The sequence below is a fragment of the Orcinus orca genome, chromosome 1 (genome assembly GCF_937001465.1).
Source record: "Orcinus orca chromosome 1, mOrcOrc1.1, whole genome shotgun sequence".
NCBI lineage: Eukaryota > Metazoa > Chordata > Mammalia > Artiodactyla > Delphinidae > Orcinus > Orcinus orca.
The window spans coordinates 53,879,790-53,903,841 of NC_064559.1; the positions used below are offsets into that span (position 1 = coordinate 53,879,790).

At 44.5% G+C, this 24,052-nt stretch overlaps 1 protein-coding gene across 3 annotated transcripts in view; it reads right to left on the bottom strand.

The window, feature by feature from the left end:
• BRINP2 (BMP/retinoic acid inducible neural specific 2) overlaps positions 1-24,052 on the bottom strand; it is a 117,783-nt gene that overhangs the window by 37,404 nt on the left and 56,327 nt on the right. For 2 of the 3 annotated variants that reach the window (XM_004269792.3, XM_049715632.1), the window contains one exon: positions 15,184-15,533. In XM_004269792.3, the coding sequence (XP_004269840.1) occupies positions 15,184-15,455 (272 nt within the window). In that variant the 5' untranslated portion in view covers positions 15,456-15,533. Of the gene's footprint in view, positions 1-15,183; positions 15,534-16,663; positions 16,689-24,052 lie in introns of those variants that run through there. The other variant, XM_049715633.1, reaches the window with a different exon arrangement.

The window sequence follows — 24,052 nt, forward strand, 5'->3', positions numbered from 1 at the left end:
TCTCTTCCTTGCTTTGTGAGTCTAGGTGGAAATGCTGTTGGTCTTGAGGCCTTGACTTTAACATTATGGGATTACGGTGTATGAGCTGTGTTCTACAGGGAAAGCACCTGTCACAGTTAGGAATTTATCTGGGACTATCTATAACTATAAAATCAATGAATAGATTAACTCCGGCTACAGCTAGGGAGAACAATATGTAGATTTTAAGTGATAAATTTGATTAATGCATGAAGACTGCAGTAGAAAGAGTTTGATAAAGTAAGGCTTCCCCTTCTTTGTTCCATCTTTCTCAATTAATCTCTCTTCATTTTCTCTTCTTCCTCAAGATTTTCCACTCTATTGTTTTCCATATTTATTCTCAGGAGACCTATCACAAGAATAAGCACCTATCTTGAAATAAACCAAATTTATTTTTTAGTTATCACCAAATAATCCTATAAAGAAATTCCTATTATTCTACCCATTTGACTGATGAGAAATAACTTGTGCAAGATCACACAGCTGGAAGTAGCAGAACTTCCATTTAAACCCACAAGGGGACTTCCCTGGTGGCACAGTGGTTAAGAATCCGCTTGCCAATGCAAGGGACACAGGTTCGAGCCCTGGTCCAGGAAGATCCCACATGCCACAGAGCAACTAAGCCCATGAGCCACAACTACTGAGCCTGCGTTCTAGAGCCCGCGAGCCACAAGTACTGAGCCCACGTGCCACAACTACTGAAGCCCGTGCACCTAGGGCCTGTGCTTCGCAACAAGAGAAGCCATGACAATGAGAAGCCCGTGCACCGCAACGAAGAGTAGCCCCCACTCGCCGCAACTAGAGAAAGCCCGCGCGCAGCAACAAAGACCCAACGCAGCCAAAAATAAATAAATAAATTTATTTAAAAAAATAAATAAATAAGCCAACAGAGTATGATTGCAGAGGGTGGAACCTCACCCACTTGCTTTCTGCTTCATCTAATTCAGTCCCAGAACACCCTACTCTTAAAGAGTGACTTCATTCTTTTATTATATCTTTACATGTGGCAGACATTTTTGCCTGGAAGAGCTCAGAGCCAAGTGAAGAGCAAATAGAGACAGGCAAATAAATAATTAATTAAATGCACAAAATAAGTTCTAAAGCAGAAATATGAACAGACTGATGGGGAACCAGAATTAGGAATAACTAACTTGCTTGCGGGAGCCAAAAAAGAAGCTATAGAGAGGTGATATTTAAACGGGTTTGAAAGGTGAGTCGGAGCTCAGATGGTAGAGAAAATGCAAAGAGCTTTGCAGGAAAACGGAATAGGACATGCAAAGACAAGTGGGATCTAAGGAAGGCTCTGTGTCTAGGAAAATCTGGAAATGTTCACTGAGACTGGAACACAAGATAAGCAGGAAGAAATGATGGGGCATAATCAGTGGCACAAGGTCAGTATTCATGGAATATTTGTTGAAATAGTAAATGGATGGATTTAGAAGAGACTCTCATGCTAAGAAAACACATTTGGATTTTATCCTTTGGGCACAGAGGGACCAAAAGAGGATTTTAGGCAGGTTGAACTGGAGAAGAGAGAAAAGGCCAAGTGGTGAACGATGAAGCCAAGACAAGAGAGAAGAGGCTGGCTTTGAAAGGCAGTTCTGAGATGGAAGCCACATAAGGCAAATGGAAGATGGGGAAAAAGCGTGAGTTACAGTGGTGGCCTGTCATGGTGGGAAGCACAGGAAAGCATACAGAAGACATAATAAGTGTCGTAGAAAACAGGATGTGTGCAGTTCTGGCTATGATTTTACCACAAACTAAGTCTAGGTGAACAAAATCAAATCATGTGGGAGGTGCAATTCTTTGAGAAGCTGAGAAAAAAGTTTTCTCAGGATTTTTTTTCCTACATTTCACTTGAATGAAAAACCTATATTCTCTCACGATAAATCCAGAACATATTTCCCACTTTCCTTGTAAAACTGATGCTTCAGGTTCCAAGCAGAATCACCACATATTCTGAGGTGAGCCCGTGACCTTGAATTACCATCACTCATTTTCAAGAACTGCACAGAATGCAAGAAGTTAAAGAAATCTGTGGAGAGGAAAATGCCTGGTCTGACAAACTCCAGGATGGTGAACTGACACTGATCTGTGACAAAATTCTTGAGGATTTTGAAAGGTGAGCATGCAAGCAAGCAAGCTCTCCAGGAGCCGGAACTGGTTCAGGAAGAAAACCTTATGTCAACATCAATTTCTCATTTATTATCCCTTTCTTTGTTTACCAGGACCCAGAAGAACTCTGAGGCTCTGGGTGATGACAGAGTGACTGGCTAGGAGTCTTGGTTCTGAATGATTTCATGAAGATCAAAGAGGGAAAAGAGAGAGTTGCGAAAAAAGAAACAAGGACAGTTTGAGAGAGAGACTGTGAGAGGGGAAAGAGAGAGAAAAGAACATCTGGAAGGAAGTCACGGTGTGCTACTGTGTCTAAGAATAACTGCCTTCAAATGTCTGGAGACCTTTTGCAAAGAAGAGGAATTTACACTTATTCTAGAGAAACAGGAGGAAGCAGAGTGAGGACCGATAAGTGGAATTATGGAAGGAAATACTGAGATTCAATTTCATAAAGATCTGTAGAGTGTTTTGGGCTGCTGAGTGGAAGTTGGCTTCAGAGAACACGCAGAACTGGACCTGCCCAAGCCGAGGCACCTTCTTGGGGATCTGTAGAGTGGTTGTCTGCCATGGGTAGAAAATAAATGATTTTAAAGTTTCCTTCTGGAACCCTTCTGTGCTGGTGGTGGGAATGTAAATTGGTGCAGCCACTATGGAAAACAGTATAGAGGCTCCTTAAAAAACTCAAATCAGAACTGCCATATGACCCAGCAATCCCACTACTGGGCATATCTCCAGAGAAACTCTAATTCAAAAAGATACATGCACCCCAATGTTCATAGCAGCACTATTTACAATAGCCAAGATATGGAAGCAACCTAAGTGTCCATCGACTGATGAATGGATAAAAAAGATGTGGTATATATATATATATATATATATATATATATATATATATATATATATATATATATACACACACACACACACACACACACACACAGTGGAATATTACTCAGCCATAAAAAAGAATGAAATAATGCCATCTGCAGCAACCTGGATGGACCTAGAGATTATCATACTAAGTGAAGTAAGTCAGACAGAGAAAGACAAATATCATATGATATCACTTCTATGTAGAATCTAAAAAATGATACAAATGAACTTATATACACAACAGAAACAGACTCGCAGAAATAGAAAACATATGTTTACCAAAGGGGAAAGGTGGGCGGAAGGTATAAATTAGGAGTCTGGGATTAACATATATATACTACTATATATAAAATACATAAACAACAAGGAGTTACTATATAGCACAGGGAACAATATTAAATATCTTGTAATAAGCCATATGTAAAAGAATCTGAAAAAGAATATATATATATATATATATATATATATATATATAGAACTATAACATAATGAACTATACTTCAATATAAAATAAAAATAAGGGTTTCCCTGGTGGCGCAGTGGTTGGGAGTCCGCCTGCCAATGCAGGGGACACGGGTTTCAGCCCTGGTCCGGGAAGATCCCACATGCTGCGGAGCAACTAAGCCCGTGTGCCACAACTACTGAGCCTGTACTCTAGAGCCTGTGAGCCACAACTACTGAAGCCCATGTGCCTAGAGTCCGTGCTCCACAACGAGAAGCCACCACAATGAGAAGCCCACGCTCCACAACGAAGAGTAGCCCCCGCTCGCTGCAACTAGAGAAAAGCCTGCATGCAGCAAAAAGACCCAATGCAGCCAAAAATAAATAAATTCATAAAAAAATAAAGTTTCCTTCTAATTCACAGATCCGAGCACCTTGGTGCTGTCCTGCCATCCCATGTCCCCAGGCTTCCCTGCATCCTCAGACACTGTTTTTGCAGCTCTGGCCTCTTATTCCAGGCCAACCACTAAATCTGGTGTTCTCTGATTTAGTCTCCTGGCCTACAGGCACCAGAATGGACATTGCCCTACTTAGTGGTAACAGAAGGTAAAAGAATGTATTATCAGGTATTATCAGCCTCTAGAGCCACATCTCTTCTATCAAGTCCCACCTGAGCATGAATTTCCAGATGGCCAAGGCTGGCATTCAAGGACTTGCTTAGCCTCCCCTCCCCTCCACGTGGTCTTTATCAGACTCACACTTTAGAACATAAACAGAACGCAGCTAAGCAAAGCCTGGCTCACTGCGCTGAAGTTTACCTCTGTTACTAGTAAACCAACTATGTGACCCCTGTCGAGGGATCATTAGGTGTTTACATGCCTCTGTGGATCCAGGAGAACTCGCTCCCCAAAGAGTCTTCCTTCCTCTTCCTCCTCCATCACCAGCACGTCCCCAGATAAGACACAGACTCTCCCAGCACACAAGGAAAATGAGAATTCTCCCAGGCACCAAGGCTAGTAATGAAGGGCTTGGGGCAGCGCTCAATCCGGCTACCTCATTTTTCTCCCACCAGGGCCTCCTGCCTGGCCAGTGAGACTTCTTGTTCATTCTGACTCATTCTGACGTCCAGAGCTTGCTTGTTCTTTGCAGGGAGAGGGAGAAGGAGGCACATTTCTGGGTTCAGGGAAGAGCCTGGTGTGGTGGCAGAACCAGGGAGCATTGAACAGGTGCAGAGGGGAAAACACAGCAGGCAGAGGGAGCTGTGGCAGATCCTTGCACCCTCTCTAAGCCATGGCCCGAGTACAGCAGCCCTAATCTGCCCACCCTATACCTACAAATCCTAAAGCTGACTTGGAAGTCCCAGCCTCTAGGTCTCTTTCACTGCTTCATCTGATTCCATGATGTGCTGAGGATGCAAAGGGTAAGTAGGAGTGACCCAGAGCACGTACCAATCTTGTCGTTATATGAAACTCCAAATTTGCAAAGTAGCCCAATAAGCAGAGGTTATTTGCATCACCAAAGGTTTCTTCTTGTTGGATTAAAATATTTCTTGAAATAGAAGATATTTCCAAGTGGATGTCTGTGTTTTATAAATCAGTAGCTACCTGATCCTCAAGACAGGGGCTAGAGATTGACTTAGCACTGAATTTTTATAAGCCATTGCCAGGCAAAAAAATAAGATACTGAATTTTGGAAATGGCATCAAGTGTCCCTCGAGCAGAGGATTTGATTTACAGAAATTCGATTTACACTGCACCCTTATAGAAATACACTGGCAGTGCAAAGCCAACACACACAAAATTCTCTGCGGGTGACCTGCTTCAGGAAGGTTCATCTGTAGCTTCTTCCCACAAAGGGTTCCCCAGAGCCCAAGTGCAGATGGAGAACTCTGGTGGAAACAGAGAACTACAGGGTCTTTGAGTGGGATGAGACACCTTCTAGCCCTGAGACCCATCTTCTCCATCCCAAAGGTCTGCTAGAATGCCAGAAGGAAGAGTAGGAGGGGCACAGAGCACAGGTGGTTACAAGTAGAGGCACCATTTCTCTTGAAGCATTAAGAATCCCAGGCTCAGGGGCTTCCCTGGTGGTGCAGTGGTTGAGAGTCCGCCTGCCGATGCAGGGGACGCGGGTTCGTGCCCCGGTCCGGGAAGATCCCACATGCCGCTGAGCGGCTAGGCCCGTGAGCCATGGCCGCTGAGCCTGCGCGTCCGGAGCTTGTGCTCCGCAACGGGAGAGGCCACGACAGTGAGAGGCCCGCGTAGCGCAAAAAAAAAAAAAAAAGAATCCCAGGCTCAGATTATGTATTTGATTCAATAATAATCATTTAATGGTCAAATCCGCTATTGTATGGGTTGAGTGCTGGCTCTTCCTCTTACCAGTTGTGCGACACCCTCTAAAACTCAGTGTCTTCATCTGTACAACATGTATACAAAGAGCATCTCCCTTGTACACTTCTCATAATAATTTTAGCATATATGTATCATATAATTATGCACTTAGTAAGATGTTGGGTATATTGTGAATACTCCATATGTATAGTCACTATTATTTATTATTGTTATTAATATGTCACAACATAGAGGAATGCTTTGCTTTCTTCTAAGTTATGCATTTGCCCTCCCCAAACAGTCTGTTTTCTTTGCCCCCTTGCTCCCATAAAGAAACTGGGGAAATTGGTGAGAGCCTGCTGCCCTGTGGTCCACACTTCAATACTGTGTAGTCAAGGCCTTGAGATCCCTGCTCACAAAAAGCTTTTGTCTCTCGGACATCCACACCCTCCAGTCAACAGGCCCTCTGAAGATTTCCTCCTGCTCAGTGCGTGGAGCTCCATTCGAGGTCACCTGCCCAGCCCAGCCACAGGATCCAGTGATGCCTTTTCAGTTGCTTCATAGAGGATTGGGCAAATCAGTCCGAAAGACCAGAAGGCTCCAGTTGTCTTTCATCTGAGTCAGGGATAGATTGTGGGGATAGAAATCTTCGTCTCAGACTCAGGTCCAAATCGTCATCTCCAGCCCAGCTCTACGGTCATAAATCTGTTCCACTTGCTTTGAGCAGCTTTGCGAGCACACTCACCTGCTTCTAATCCTGGAGTCGAAGATGGATGCTTGGCACGGGAACCAAACTCACACCGAGCGCTTTGGTCTGCTGCACAGAGCTCAGCCCACCTCCAACCACTTGCTCCCGGGGGTCTGTCTTCCTTGAGGGCAGAGCTCCCTGAGGCCTGGGCCGTGTGGCATTCACAGCTGTGTCCCCAGCACTTGGGGAGTGGCCAGCACACAGAGATAATAAACGTATGCTGACTGAATAAATGTCCCACCACATGCCACTCACTGTTCTAAGCAATGGGGACTGAAATAATTTTCTTGTGGGAGATGTGGAAAGCCCTGAGGGGGGATAAATGTGGCAGGAGCTGAATAGAGAAAAAAATTGAGAATCCCTGACCCAGAAGAAGCTGTTCTCTTGAGGAGAAAAAAAATGAAAAGACCACGCAGCTAGCCAGTGTCCCTTTCTGCCTGCATCTGTGTCGCGACGGTTTCTAGATGAAGCCTACCTCACTCCTTTCTACATATACATGTCTCTAAGTAGCAATTCATTCATGAATAAAATTAATTATTTCTCAAAGCAAAAATTAATCCTCTTTTTCTCTGCCTGACAGACTCAAGATCTCTCTACTAAATCTCATCTGAAAACAAAACTGAACTAGCTTTCTCCCCTTGGCCTTCCTGGATTTTCCCTGCTTTTCCTGCATGTTTTTATTTTTACATTTTCTCTTCACAGACCATCTTTGCAATCCTATTCCAAGCCAGGTGGATGACATGGAAAGAGTCCTAGAACACACAAGAAAATTTGGGGCGAGAGTCATTTTGTCCTGGGGGAACATGGGACTGACATCCTGAGAATTCATTCTGATATGGCATCCGTGGACCAAATCTCTCCATCCATCACTGAGAATGTGCTAAATATCTTCTTCTCCCAGAGCCTGAGATGCTACATTCCAAGGTGTTTCTTCCGTTTACGTGTGCTGTCACTCACACTGGACAGCTGAACTCCTGGAAATCAGTAGAACCTTGTTTTCTCTATCTTTTGTAGCCTTCAACAGTGCCCAGAATAATGCTTTGCACAAAGTAGATGCTCCGTAAATACTTGGAGAGGACCAAGAAAGCAAACACATGGTGTGGGAAGCTTACTCTAAATTCAATTTTTTAGGCCTAAGTGATGCTGGATTTTCAGTTGAACTAGTGGCTTTATAAGACCTCAAAGCACTGCTTACCATTTTCTCACCAGGTGCACATTCACACTCCATGTTTCCAAGGTAGAAATGCAAGGAATTGCCTTTGGTCCTACCTTCTCCAGATATGCAATTACTTTTACTTCATTTTACTCACTGCCAGTACAGGAAAATGACATGCCCTCCAGGTGACACGCTTTTAAAATTGCACCTAGGAAGAAATCGGTGTCTAGGAGACCCTTTTGGCGTTTTGGAGTGAGAAGATATGGCAGAAACAACACAGTGGGGCAGAGCAGGTGGAGGAGGGACATTCACATGCTTCTTGGCATTTACACTGGATGCATAGGACTGGCTGCTCAGTTTCTAAAGCACACCTGGCACTCCCACAACTTGGGTTATACTGCTCCTGTGTCCACAGCACCGTTCCCCAAGCTCTCCACTTGGGGATCTCCCACTCAGCCACATCAGAGTCTGGCTGATGCATCCCCTTTTATTCTGGCCTTCCTTGACCTTTCTGTGCAGAGTGACCTCGCACTTTCTCCAAATGTACTTGTCTGTGAGTTCCACCAGATCAAGAACGGTGTCCTCCCCATCCATGGTTTGTTAGCAGAATCTTGTAGAAGCATGAGCACAGAGTCGGCCTTCAATACAATGGATTGAATGAGCATTGCTCTTCTTACGCTCTTGAATCGTTCATTGTATGTTTATGTGCTCTTTCTCCTTCCTCGAAGTGAGCAGCACACTTCCTCATTCGCATAGGTCAGCGGCACTGGTGCGGATGTTTCCATGTTAAGATGCAGGCAGGATGCTGCACAAGGATGAGTATCTGCAAGGCCCAATCCAAGGGCCCACACACCCTTTTGGGGTTCATCATCCAGACACTTCTGGAATAAAATTCCTTGAGTGAAGGCCGTCTGCTGGGTCTACAGCCTAGATTAGATAGTTTATGTCAGATATTCGGCTATACATTTAGCCAGCACTGAACTCTTGAGGAAAGCAAACTCTAGACGTTTGGCTCTGTCCCTCTCCCACCTCCTTACCTCTGTGGACTGAGAACTAGTACCTGGGACCAGACTACAGGCTCATCACTCCGCATTGCCTCTGATTTCACTCTGATTTGTTCTGCTCTAGTTTGTGTACTGTTCCTTTCTCGCCTTCTATTCCAACAAACTCCCTTGTCAAAATGTAAACCCAGTGAGAAGGCCAGAGATCACCCAGTTTGCTTGGGTGATGGTCATTTCTCCAGCCGAGCTCACCTTCTGCCCTCCCTGCCTGTCCCATCCACCTGAGAATCACAGCTTCCCTTGTGGTGCCCTGCAGCTGTGTGATAACACCACCTTTCTGTACCTCCGTAGCTGTAAGGAACACCTAGGAAATCACTGGGATTTACCCAGACAGACTGAGGTTGCCTTTGGTTGCCGTTTATTTATGTGGATTGTGATCTCTTAATTGGAGACGGTGCCTCTCCCAGGGTTCACTGTTTATTCAAATCAGTATTTGTTAGTCCCTGAGACATGGGGCAGATGATAAATCAGCTCTGGAGTTCCTTCTGTGATTGCTTCCACAGCTGCTCTCTGCCTCCTCACCTCTCCATCTCCCAGGAGGCACCCATAGGCTGGTTCGAGGCCCTCCAGCCTTTTCTGCTTTTAAACTTTTCTCCCAGATGCTGGATCTTACGAGTTCATGTGCCTTGGCACTAATAATTCCTAAATTTAACCTCCCATGACTACTGTTCTATTTCATTTGTAACATCTTCTGTAAATATTCTCACGACCTCAAGTGCATCATGGGGGATGCTGCCTTACCATTAAGCCTTCTGTCCTTCCCCACCCTGGTTATTCCTGCTCTCCTTCCACCTCCCAAGCACGTAGTATAATCAAGCTTTAATGTCATACTGTTCATGTGGGGCTCCTGTTAAAATGCAGATTCTGGGGCTTCCCTGGTGGCGCAGTCGTTGGGAGTCCGCCTGCCGATGCAGGGGACGCGGGTTCGTGCCCGGGTCCGGGAAGATCCCACATGCCGCGGAGCGGCTGGGCGCGTGAGCCACGACCGCTGAGCCTGCGCGTCTGGAGCCTGTGCTCCGCAACGGGAGAGGCCACAACAGTGAGAGGCCCGCGTACCGCAAAAAAAAAAAAAAAAAAAAAAAAAATGCAGATTCTGATTTTGTAGGTCAGGGTGAGACTTGAGGTTCTGTCATTTTTTACAAGCTCTCGGGTAATGCCAGTGCTGCCGGTCCACAGACCACACTTGGAGCAGTATGGGTAAATTATTCGGTTTTGCCCGTGTCTCACTTCTTTCACTTGTAAGCTATTGCCAAACCTTATTTTTCATCCTGATGAATTATAAACAGATTATCTTTTCTTAGGGTAATTGCTCTGGTGCCTGTAGAAAGGCTCTTCTGCCTCAACTGCCCTCATTCAGCACGTCATCTGATTCTACCCCAGCCTGCCCTATTGTATGTTTCCAGATGCACCTGCTAAAACACATTCCTGCTTCAACATTGCCTACCTTTGGGTACCACTCCAACCTCTTGGTTTTAAGCTGTGTTCTACTTTGGTTCTCAAAATTTTCAAACTTTGCCCAGAATATGATCAGAAAATCATGATCAGAATATGATCACATATAATATGAAGATAGCTACTTATTTTTTTGGTTTGTTTTTTTCCTCCTAAAAGACTTCTAACATATCCCTAGACCCTTCTTTTCTAAAAGAGAGGCAGATGATAGAAATGGAGGTATTAGTGACTAAGGTCAATAATTTGGAATTATACCTGGCCTTGCTTTTCTCCCAACCACCATATTATACTCATTGTTCTATATGATCTCTAACTTTATCTCTTAATTTTAATTTATTCTTTCCGAGTTTTAAGTGTTTCATCATAGTGACTTGGATTTTTTCCAATCCCACGATTATCTCTCTATTAAAGCTTTAATACAAAAAGAAATTTTAAAAAAAAAGACTGCTCATTACTTTGATTTGTAGCAAAGAGAGAATGGAACATTACTGCTAGAGCGTTTTGAGAAACCATTTGCATCAGCTCAATTGAGGTGCCTGATTAGGTTGCGTGTTGTGATGAAGATGCACTTACCAGTCAAAGGGAAGCGTGGTCTAGAGTAATGAGCAGGAGACTTCAAGTCAGGAGCTCTGAGTGCTATTTCTGGCTGTGACTGGCTACCTCTCTGACCTTGAACAAGTCCATCTCACTGCCCTGAACCCTAAAAACCCCCATCTGCCTCACAGGCCTGCTGGGAGAGGTTGATCACTTCAGGGTTTATTGTACTGGGGGCTATAGAGTGGGGCAAAGGCAAGCAGTTGGGGGTCACAAATGGAATCCGAGACAGGATCTCTGCTCTTCCAGCTCTTACCACTAGCCTAGTAAGAGACAGTGTCTGAGAAGTGGACTGATTGCTCAGATCTTGGTCTGATAGGGCTTGAGAACATGCTGAGAGGTCGGCTAATGGAATTTAAAAGCCTGCCCAAAACTGGGGGAGATGGCCAAGGCCATCCTGTTATTCAGGAAGTTTTAACAAGAATGTATATATTGTCTCTCTTCTCGTAATGGTGCCATCCTGAGATTGTTCAAGTTACCCCTGGGACCAGGCAGCTGGCAGTGACCAGTGCCCAGCTTCTGTAGGACATCTTAAGAAAGGTCTGCTCAGTTGGCAACCCCTGACTTTATAGGAGAAAGATCATTCCCTGTGGTGACTCTAAAACATGCTGGAAATGATCCAGCTCTTTCTGGCGGTCCATAAGACCAGTAAGAGTGTGCCCCAGAAAACATGCATTCATTCTCCAGTTGAGTTCCTCTCCCAGCAGAGAGAGAGATTGAGGAATTAAGGTTAATATGCTTTAAAAAAGCAAGAGAACAATTTTTTTTTCTCCTTCTAATGTACGTTGTCAAATGCTGTCATTATCAGATGTCATCATGAAGATGGTACCCATGGCTGTCATCTCATTATAATTTTTGCATTGGTTAGTATTTGTTGAGGATACTCTAATAATAGGTAATATTTATTAAGCACCGTTCTAAGTGTTTTACATCAATTCACTCATTTAATTTTCACATAAATCCATTAGGTGGGCACTATTATCGTCCTAATTTTACAAATAAGGAAATTGGGGAACAAAGAAATTTAATAATTAACCCGACATCATACAGCTAGTAAGCTGCAGCCCCAGGATTAGGGTCCAGGTCCTCTGGCTCCAGAACCTTCACTCTGAGCATCTATGCCTACGAGAATACAAACTTATGGAGAGAGCAACAATCTCTGGGGACCCATGGTTAGAGAAGCCAGAGCTATTCCAGATCAACCAGTCATCTACTCCAACAGAGAGCACATTCTGATTTCCATATAAGAATAGGTGGGGTTCAGAGCTTAATGTTAGAACCTGGTTGTGTAATTGCTATAATATGTCCACACACAGATAGAAGAGAAGAAGGATCTCTGTTCTGCTGTGTAAGAGAGCTTCATGTAATTCTGTACCGAATATTCTAGCCCCATTGGAAAGTCTTATTCTTCCCCCACCACAGCTCACCTCCCTTCTTATATGGAAAGCACATATGGATACCATATGATCTCCATGTACCAAAAGCTTTCTAAAAGAATTGAATAAAAGACTAATCCTGTTCGAGACCCAATATTTCACCACAGAGCATTTCTGATATTCTCTGTAAGCTCTTTCTCCCTCTGCCCTTCTGGAAAAAATGCCCTTCTAGTTATTAGGGATGACTAGACCAGTTTTCTGTGACCTGGTCTAGTCACAGTAAACAAGGTCTTGAAGTTGCTAGAAGGAATTACCACTAGAGACAAAAGGGAAAGGGATAAGAGTGAGCTCCCTTGGGGATAATATAGAGCCCTACAACAAGTACCCATGGATCCACCATGTTGCTTAATAATTAAAGGCAGGACTCCCAGAATGCTCCTGGAGCAGCCGTGTGTGACCATTCTCCCATTGCCCCGCCATGGGGTCGCAAATCGCAATGCTGCATTCCTGTCAGAATGACTGGTTACTGTTTCCCCAAGTACAGGTTCATGTGCAATAACTGACCCCAGAGAAACAGAATGGCACAGTGTAAGAGCCTGTCACATTAAATGATCAAAAAACCATTACGGGGCTTCCCTGGTGGCACAGTGGTTGGGAGTCCGCCTGCCGATGCAGCGGACACGGGTTCGTGCCCCGGTCCGGGAGGATCCCACATGCCACGGAGCGGCTGGGCCCGTGAGCCATGGCCGCTGAGCCTGCGCGTCCGGAGCCTGTGCTCCGCAACGGGAGAGGCCACAACAGTGAGAGGCCCGCGTACCGCAAAAAAAAAACCCAAAATCACTACGGACTGATAGAACGGTTGATGGTGCAGAAGTGATTCCAGACATTCCCCGTGGCCGGCTCTGAGCTGCTGCTAAGGCATTCAGTGGTCGCCAGCCTTGGGGCCGGGGCCTGATGACAAGAAAAACCTGTGGAGGGGTGAAGGAAACTGGTGCTTTATTGCTTCTAGTTCCTATAGCCCTTTGAAGTGAATGGTGGTATTAGGATTCCCAGCCTGACATTTCAGTTCCAACATACTTCAAAAAATTTTGTTGGTGATAACAGTGCTTTTGAAAGATTTGGGATAAACAGAAAAGTTTGAGGTGAATTAAATCTTGTTTTCCAGAACTAGAGGGATTTGCTGCTTAAATACATTCTAGGGTGGATTTTCTCTTTTCCCTTTTTTTCTTTTTTTTTTTTTTTTTGGAGAGATGGAAAAATAAATTCTTTGATAAAGAGAAGCATTGCCCTGAATTTACCTTATAGAAAATACGTGGGGGACACAGGTCTAATTTCTTATATATTTACTGAGAGTCAAGTTAACCTCTTTTACCGGAGCAGGTGTTAGCTCAGCCACTCCCAGCCCAAGCTGGCCGCTCTCTGCCTCAGTGGCCCTGTGTGAATTTATACTACAGTCTTTGGAGGATGGCAAGAACCAGAGCCGCTGAACCGGAGAGTATGAACTGCAATCCCTTCTAATACCAGACTGGAAGAGAAATGGCTTTTGTTTCTACGGACCTCTGCACCCAGGAAGCACCAGCCCCTCAAACACCTCATCTTTCTCGTTGTCTGCATCTGCAATGTGGGAATCGTGTACCAGGAAAATGTCCCCTGTAAATGGCTGCACTTACCATTTGGGACTCTCCCAGTGCTCAATACCTTAAAACCTTATTTCTGAGACTCCGTACTAACCTAAACAGACTGAGTGGTGTTGCAGAAGAAAAACAAAAGCCTCTTAGAAACAGAAAAATATAGTTTCTTTAAATATAATTTAAGAACCCAGACTTTAGAGTATGACTACTACGAGCTAATCCTAGCTTCACCATTTACTAGCTGTGTGCCCCTCGGCAAGTTCCTTAACTTCTCTGGACCTCAATTTCCTCATCTGTAAAAAGGGAGAATAACTGCTCTTCCAAAAGAAGGCTGTTAGAAGGATTAAATGAGTTCATGTACATAAGGCATGTAAAGGGCTAGATCCAGCAAGAGGGCCAAAACCTTTAGTATGTTCACATGACTAGGAATGCACGTGCCCAAGGTTACCAAGAGCAACCTCTAGATGGCAAAAGAATAGGTGATTTTCTGGTTCTGTTTCTCTTTGTGCCTTTTCATTCTTTCCCTCTCTCTCTCTCTCATTAGAAATGAATTTGTAATCGGAAAATAAATATCTCTAATAAAAGAAAAAAATTCTAGCAAAGTTCCCAGGTTTGTCTGAAGACTATGGTCACCGTGAGGAGGAAAAGGGGGTGACACTAAGGCAGGGACTGAGAAGAGGGATGAAGGGGAAAGTTGAATTCAGGAATGCACTCAAGGGAGCCCTGAGGGTCTCTGGGTCACCTGAGGTGAGGATTTTGACGAGCCTTGTGCTTCTGAAGTGTTGGTCCAGCAGCCAGGAATTTGTACCTGGTTCATCCCTTGTCAGATGGGTCAGACAGGTCACATGTTTTACTTTCAGCTCTGATGCTCCTGAGGACAGGCCGAGGGGCAGGGACGATGCAGCCCATTTCTTTGCACAAGGCCAACTGAGGCTGTGGTGTTGACAAGGGTGAGGGCAGGCCCATCCCTGCCCCTGCGGGCCTCCCCCCACCTCTAAGGCAGGAACTGGAGCTGCCCTTCCTTCATTTGCATATCGAGTTAATTACAACTCATAAAAGTATCTCACCCATTATTTAAAACCCGGCCCCAGCCTTCCACTCTGACCTCCTGCAGCAGCTCAGGCCGCATGCTGAATCCAAGCCGCCTGATTTGTCCTCAATTTATAAGCAGCACAACCTATAAATAGAAACCCTTTTGCTAAGTTCCCCAGGAGGCATCAGCAGGTTTTCCAGCTTGTATGTGTTTTCTTCTTTTTTTAAAAACCAACATGGCAAGCTTGTTCTCCCTGCCTGCTGGTCCTCCAGCTCTCCCCTAGTGCAGTCTGCGGCCTGCCAGCTGGCTTGGCGCCCTGCACAGACCCAGGCTGGCTTCAGTGGGACGCCCCACTCACCTGTAGATCCTGTATCTGGTGGTAAAACCCTGGCGGTAGCGCTCCACGAAGTCGGTGTACTCCTGCGTGCGGTGAAATGGGCCCCGATCTGTGAGCAGCCAGTCCAGGGGCGGCTGGCCGGCCGCGGAGGCATGATGCTCGGGGACCGCAGCGGCCGCCGTGGCCGAGACAGCCAGCACCCAACCGGGGAGGGCCAGTGCCAGCAGAGCTGCCCATGGGGCTGCCGCCACCGGCCGAAGCCCTCTAAATCGAGTGCCGCACTGCCACCTCATGCTTCTCCCAGGCGGTTGGTGTCTTCATTCTCTCGCCACACTCTCCCGCTCTGTGCCGCTCCACCAGGGCTCCTGGAACTGGAAAAGTACAACACGGAGATGTCAGTTGCACACCCTGGTCTGACCGCATGGTCCTGTGAGCATCAAATCTCCTTGGGCAGGGCCCATGCTAGAAATCCTTTATCCTAGTAACACATCTTCCTTCTAGGCATTGAGCTACGTGTTGATGTATATTTCATTTAATTCTTAAAACAATCCTACAGGAAACACCACTGTCATTTTGCCGATGAGAAGATGAGGTTTAGAGATATGAGGAAAGTTGCTTAATTTCACGCAGATTTCAAGTGAAGAAACCAGAATTTTGACCTCAGGGGGTCCAACTGTAACCTTTATACTGTGTTGCTTCCTTGTTTCCTTTGTAGACTCAACACCATCGGCTTGTCTTCCTCTCTCAAAAATGTTCACTATGTTTCAATAATAGCCTCATAGATTGTGTGCAGCCTCTAGAGGCTTGATGTGAAGCAAAGAGAAGCCCCCTTTTTCTGATGGTGAATTGTGGGCAGAATAGTGAAGTCCCATCACTGTTATGAAGCTGGGTGAACTTGGGCAGATTACTTCCCTTCTCTGAGTTTAGTTATCCCTTACGGAAAATAAAAATGGAGAACAGTATGGTTCCTAATACTACTAAAAATAGAGCTACCATATGATCCAGCAATCCCATTCCTGGGCATATATCCAGAGACAACCATAATTTGAAAAGATACATGCATTCCAATGTTCATAGCAGCACTATTTACAACTGCCAAGACATGGAAGCAACCTAAGTATCCATTGACAGATGAATGGATAAGGAAGATGTGGTACACACACACACACACACACACACACACACACACACACAATGGAATATTACTCAGCCATAAAAAAGAATGAAATAATGCCATTAGCAGCAACATGGATGGACCTAGAGATTATCATACAAAGTGAAGTAAGCCAGACAGAGAAAGACAAATATGATATGATATTGCTTATATGTGGAAGCTAAAAAATAAATACAAATGAATTTATTTACAAAACAGAAACAGACTTGCAGCCATAGACAACAAACTTATGGTTGTGAAAAGGGAGTAGGGGAGGTATAAATTAGGAGTTTGGGATTAACATATACACACTACTCTATGTAAAACAGATAATCAACAAGGACTTACTGTATAGCACAGGGAACTGTACTCAATACTTTGTAATAACCTATAAGGGAAAAGAATCTGAAAAAGTATACAGATATACACTTTATAAATAAAAATACTTTAATATATAAATAACTGAATCACTGTGCTGTACACCTGAAAGTAACACAACATTGTAAATCAACTATACTTCAATTTTAAAAAAACAAATGTAGGATTATACTATATTTTAAAAAAAAAGAAGAGAAAAGAAAGAGGATTGACTAGATAATAGTCAAGCTTTGGACTTCCTGCTTTGAACATCAATCTGTTCCTTTACAAAAGGCCATGCAGGGATAGAGTTACAGTGGGAAATCACCATCATCAGAGAACAGATCCGTGGACACAAGGATGGCCGTTGTGCTCTTTCTCCTCACTGTGTGGTATGGAAGCTGTCTGAGGGCAGGGCTGTGTATCCCCCTACCCTAGTTCCTGAGAGCACACAGTAGGCCTTCAGAGACGCTTCTTGAAGAAATGAATGAGTGCTTTCTTGCCCTGCCCTGCCCTCTCTGAATTGAGGGACAGTGCCAGGAAGGGAGTAAGACTTTGGCCTTCAAGACTCCTGGCTGACTCAGTACTGCGGGGGTTCTTGCAATCGAATTCATTTCTTCAATCTTCAATGTCTAGCACATGCTGTCAGAGTCTCACCCATCTCCCCTCACCAGTACCACCTCGGTCTGTGCTAGAATGACTTCCAATCCCCAACACGTGTAATCTGTGGCTCTGAGGCCTTTCTCTGGCTGCCAAAGTCCAGAGATGAGCTTCCTGTGATGAAGCAAGGCGTGTCAATTCACTGGCACTTCCAGACTTCTGTAAGGCCAGGTAAAGTGGGCTTCAGCACTTGACTCACTCCCATTCCCCAGGACCCCGCGTCACTCAGGAATGGCTCCGTTTAACAAAACCACCGACTTCCCTTGGACCAATGCAAACCCTGAAGAGGCTGCCCAGAGGCTGGGGCCAATTCTTAATCCTGGTTACTCCCAGCCTAAAAGCTGGCCTGAGTCTGACAGATCTGAGCCTCAGCATTTGTACAAGATGCTTTCAAAAGTGTTGCAGTGCCTGCTGGTAAGGATAAAGGGACAGAAGCATGGGTGCATGGACCTTCAGAGTCACTCCTCTACTATGGTTAGTAGGTACTGACCATCTACTACGCACTGGGTAATTCTCAGAAGTTTCCCCAGTTAATTCTCACAGAAAGTTTCTACTATAAGCATTATTATTGCAAGTTTACATTTCCCTGAGACTCAGAGGTGCTGGGCTAGGAAGATGCAAAGGTAGAATATGAACCTAGATCTGGTTCCGTGTCCAGACTTTTCCAAAGAATGCTTTGCTCTCTAAGGCGCTAGAGTGGGCCCCAAGATAGACCCATACTTAATGAACTGGTGGACAGGGGGGCTGAAGGACAAATAGTGAGGCAACATCTGCCCTACCAGATCTTTAAACCTATTATAAAATTCCAGTAAGTAAGTAGGTGATACTGGCACACAAAGTGGGTGGGCAGATCAATGAAATAGAACAGCTAGCTCAGAAATAGACCTTATTATACAAAAGAACTTGTGTGTGTGTGTGTGTGTGTGTGTGTGTATGCATCACAGATTAAATGGGTAGGGAGTAGACTATTTTATACATAATATTGGGAAATTAGTTCCAGATGGATTAAGAAGTTAAATATAAAAAATAAAACACATTTTATTAGAAGACACATTTCCAAGTGTTTTTATAATAAGCAGGCATTACTTTTAAACCGGGGAGGGGGGAAATTCGTGCTATAAACTAAAAGGAGGAATCAGCCTTGCACATGGAGGGGTAGGCACTTATTTTTATGGGATGTAATCTGATGAGGATGCCCAAAATATTTCTCATTTAATCATCCATGCATTTGTCGCTTGAGAAACGGAAACTGAGGACTCCTGAGTGCCAGACACTCTGCTAAGTAGCAACAATATGAAAGCAAGTGCTCGTTACATTGTCTGAAACACTGCCTACCATTAGCGATTAGTTCCTCTTATAAAATATTGTTCTCTTTCTAAAGGCACATTTTGGAGACTGGGGCTGCTTGACAGAGCAGGTCAAGGCAGCAAACACAGTAAGGTGGACAAGCAGTGACACAGGTAGGACACTGCAGAATGCAGGTTTCTAAAATGGTCCCCAAGATTCTTGAGCCCTTCTGTGTGTGCCCTTTATAATCTCCTCCTCTTGAGTGCAGGCAGACCCTGTGAATATGATGGGAGACTCCTTCCATGATCAGGTTACTGATCAGTTGACTTTGGGTTCATCAAAAGGAAAAGTATCTTGGGTGGGCCTGGCCTAATCAGGTGAACCTCTAAAAGAAGGTGAAGTGTCAGAGAGACAGGATCTAGCTGCCCTGGAAGAAAGCAAACAGCCATGCTGTGTACAGTCTATGTGGGCCATGCAGCAAGGGATTGTGGGTGGCCTCTAGGAACTGAATACAATTCCCAGTCAGCAGCCAGTAAGAAAATGGGAACCACAGTTGTACCACCCCAAGAAAACCAATTCCTTTTTATGGCTGAGTAATATTCCACTATAAAATTCCACTGTGGTATATATGTACCACATCTTCTTTATCCATTCATCTGTTGTTGGACATTTAGGTTGTTTCCATGTCCTGGCTCTTGTAAATAGTGCTGCAATGAACATTGGGGTACCTGTGCCCTTTTGAATTAGGGTGTTCTCAGGGTATATGCCCAGTAGTGGGATTGCTGGGTCATGTGGTAATTCTATTTTTAGTTTTTTAAGGAACCTCCATACTGTTCTCCACAATGGCTGTATCAATTTACATTCCCACCAACAGTGCAAAATGGTTCCCTTTTCTCCACACCCTCTCCAGCATTTATCGTTTGTAGATTTTTTGATGATGGCCATTCTGACCAGTGTGAGGTGATACATCATTGTAGGGTTTTTTTTTTAATTAATTAATTTATTTATTTATTTGGGGCTGTGTTGGGTCTTCATTTCTGTGTGAGGGCTTTCTCTAATTGCGGCAAGCGGGGGCCACTCTTCATCGCGGTGCACAGGCCTCTCACTATCGTGGCCTCTCTTGTTGTGGAGCACAGGCTCCAGACGCGCAGGCTCAGTAGCTGTGGCTCACGGGCCCAGTTGCTCCACAGCATGTGGGATCCTCCCAGACCAGGGCTCGAACCTGTGTCCCCTGCATTAGCAGGCAGATTCTCAACCACTGTGCCACCAGGGAAGCCCCCATCATTGTAGTTTTGATTTGTATTTTTCTAATAATTAGTGATGTTGAGCATCTTTTCACATGCCTCTTGGCCATTTCTATGTCTTCTTCAGTGAAATGTCTATGGAATATTACTCAACCATAAAAAGGAACAAAACTGGGTCATTTGTAGAGATGTGGATGGACCTAGAGTCTGTCATACAGAGTGAAGTAAGCCAGAAAGAGAAAAACAAATATCGTATATTAACACATATATGTGGAATCTAGAAAAATGGTACAGATGAACCTATTTCCAGGGCAGGAATAGAGATGCAGAAGTAGAGAATGGACATGTGGACATGGTGGGGAAGGGAAGGGTGGGACAAGTTGGGAGATTAGGATGGACATATATTCACTACCATGCGTAAAATAGCTAGTGGGAACAAGCTATGAAGCACAGGAAGCTCAGTGCTCTGCGACGACCTAGATAGGTGGGATGGGGGTGCGGGGGGAGGTCCAAGAGGGAGGGGATATATGTATACGTATAGCTGATTCACTTCACTGTACAGCAGAAACTCACACAACATTGTAAAGCCATTAAACTCCAATTAAAAAAAAAAAAAGAAAAAGAAAACCAATTCCGCCAACAGCCACATGAGCCCGGAAGAGAACTCTTGAGTCCCAGATGAGAGCTGCTTTCCTGACTGACACCTTGATTTCAGTCTTGTGAGACCCTGAGCAGAGGACCCAGCTAACCTGTACCTGGACTCCTGACCCACAGAAACTGTGACATGATGAATTCATACTGCTTTATGTCACTACGTTTGTGGTAATTCCTTACACAGCAATTGAAAAATAATAGACACATAAAGGACTTCGCTCCCATTCTGCACACCTTTGAGGGTTCTTGGTGATTTCTGGAGGAGACTAGCGATTATTCTCCGCATGAGAACCATACAACATCAACCCTGCCTGACCCTTCAAGGTCAAAGTCCAGGTCTCTGTTTATATGAAAAACTTCAGCTCTCATACAGAGTCTAGTCTTCAAAAATATGTGATCAATCAATTCCATGCGTTTCCTAGAGGCGCCACTGTGAGCCGGTGACAGTGTGTGGCCTTGGCCCAGCCACTGAGCCTCCTGGTGGCCTGTGCTGTAACACAGGGGTGGCAGCCGCCCCCTCCCCTGGTAATCGCGGGTTTCTAAGGACAGGTGAGAGCGTGTGTGTGAAAAGCTGTGTGCTCTTTGAAAGAAGCGAGCTATATTAAGTCAACGTGTGCTTCTTGTCATTCTTTGTTTGTAATTATGCTTTTTCAGGGTTCACAATGTGCTGGAACCTGCCTGGTTATAGAAGTATCAGCTTTAGAATCAAATGGTTTTGATTGCTGGGCCGGGTCTGCTGAGCACAGCAAGAACGCCTGAATTCAGTGCTGACGGCGCCTCTAAAAAACCTGGCCTCAGAATCATATGGTTTCCGTTCCATTGGTTTTTCTCAGGATCTGAAAACATTTTGACCAAAAAAAAAAAAAAAAAAATCTCTTTTTAAGAAAGAAAAGTTTTAAACAGGTTTCAAAATTTTCCTTAAAAAAATACCTAGAACACGTTCCCTCACCTTTAAAAAAAAAAAAACACAAAATAATTGCTGCATTGACAGTTGCGTAAAAATTAGACTTTTCAAGGAGGATGGCTTTTGGGCATTTACCGTTTATGCTCCACAAACAATATTGTTATAAATTTTGTAACAGCAACCTGTCAAGCAAATCTTAACCGTCTAGATTCTCGAGTCTTGTGCTGGTACTGTTAATATTCAGCAGGTTAAAACAATTCTCGCCTTCCCCATGATGCTTCTATGTATCCATTTTGTCCTACAACTGGTTGTGAAAGTAAATCTCTATGTTACATGTGATTGTATTAAAGTCATGGCTAAGCTAGCTCCTTGAGGAAAACAATTAGAAATCTACTTGTGAAAGCCAAATAATTTCACTTACTTAGACCCTACTCAAGACAGAGTTCTACACCTACACAAATTATAAATCAGCTTTGGCCCAAAGGTACAAGTAGAATAAGTCATGGCTTTTCCTTTGTGAGTACATTAGCTCGTATCTGTTCGTTAAGCCATGAATTCAATGGGTTCCAGTTTTGTCAACTGAGAAAATCAGGTGTAGATTAAGTCACATGAGAAGTGGGCAGCGCGGTCTTCAACAGGGGAAAGCTTATAAGAATCACATCTCCACCAAGATTGTCACCCAGCTGAAGACTTCTGGGGACTCTTTTGTGTCCTCCTGTTGGTCTCCATCTCCATGTACGCTAGGTGTGTCAATGGAACAGTGAGGATCTGGGGCATCAGCTGCTCAGGTACTAAATCTTGGCAAGGGAGATAGAAGTACAGTTTCCTCTTTGAAAAATACTGTGCAGGGGAGGGGCTCCATGTTGGAGGAGTTAAGGCTATGGCTAAGCTGTTGCTAGAGGCCAGAAGAAAAGGACAAATAGATGTGAAATTAGTATTATAATTAACAAAACTGTTAATGTTGTTAACAATTATGAATCAATACAAGCAGACATCATTTTCTGTTTGTGTGGTCATTACTACTTATGAACCACAGATAATAAAATGACGCTCGATCTTTGTTTCTCAAAATGTAGGATCCCCTTCTAACAGATGAGAACACTGAGGCTAGGAACAGATAAGTGAGTTGCACAAGGTCATGTGTGTCAGTGGCAGATCTGGGTCCACCTACTCTAGCTCCTATAGTATTTACACTTCACTGCACCACTTACATGATTTACAGCTATAAAAACACGCGGGCTTTGCCACTTACAAGTCACTTCCCCTGGGAGCCTCCCTTTGGTCGTCAGTAAAATGATTTAAGAGGTGAGATGATCCCCATGGTCCTGCCCAAAACAGAAATCCCTTAATTCTATGCAAATAAAAGGGGCACAAATATGAGGGGTGAGGCTCTGAGATTTTAGTCTTCTTTGGGAGGAGGCTTTGTGTTTCAGAAAGGGAGTGAAGCATAAGACAAGTGAGGGATAAAGCAGACGTTCTTGCCTGTTGGAGCAGTGACATTTATAAAGATGATTAGGCAGTGACATTAAATAAGTTTTCAAGCCATTTGAGTGGTTAATTGGCCAACTCTACTGAAGAGATGTTTTCTTGAATAAATCTGAGGGTGTCAGTAGTAAAAACTCACAGAAAGTGTTATTTGTTCTTGTCATCCACAACATCTGGACACAAAACCTCCTGTTTTGACTAGAAAGGGAGAGGAGACCAGAGACATGACAGGACATCCTGGGGTGAAGGGTAGATGGGGGTGCTATCCATTCAGATGAAAGACTTGTATTCGGCTCTCTCGTTGGGATGATCTGCCAGCCTCAACAGACCCTAACCACAGCCTTTTCATCCCTATAATATGCTCCTCGTTGCACTTCAGAGAGTTTCAGCAGTGCCCATCATTCCCCGTGTGCACCCGGGCAGATGTCACACCCCGACTGCCACTCTCCTCTCCAGGCTCTGGGATATGACCTTCAGTGTCACCCTGAGAACTGGCCTGGACCTAGCAAGGTACACTGGATGCATTCCCCCACTGCTAGACTTAATACAGGTGAGGAATAGGGATAGCCTCCCTGCACAGAATCAGGTTAACGATGTTAAGGATGATTTGTACAAGGGTAAGCTCTATCATGATTTACTATTTACTATCATGATGACTAAATGTTCTTGCATTCATCTGAGACCTTTAAGAGGAGAGACTGGGAGAGGCTAAGGGACTTGCTGGAGACAATTCCACAAGGAAGCAGAAATGAAACTCGGATATTCCGACTCCAAAACCTATCACTCAGGTCTCCTCACCCTCCCTCACCTCTGTCCATGGAATAGTCAATCAGTTATTAAGCAGTTACTACGCACCAGGACTGTACCAGGTGATGGTGGTAAATCTGATGAACAAGACAGACCCAACACTTGCCCTCACGGAGCAGCAACAAAACATAGGACTTGAGGATCCTGTAATGAGCTTAAAACAATAATATTCTCTCTCTCTCTCCATCTCTCTCTCTCTCCATCTCTCTCTCTCTCTCCAACTCTCTCCATCCCTCTCTCTCTCTCCATCTCTCTCCATCTCTCTCTCTCTCTCTCTCTCTCTCTCTCACACACACACACACACACACACACACACACACACAGCTTCAGCTACATTAG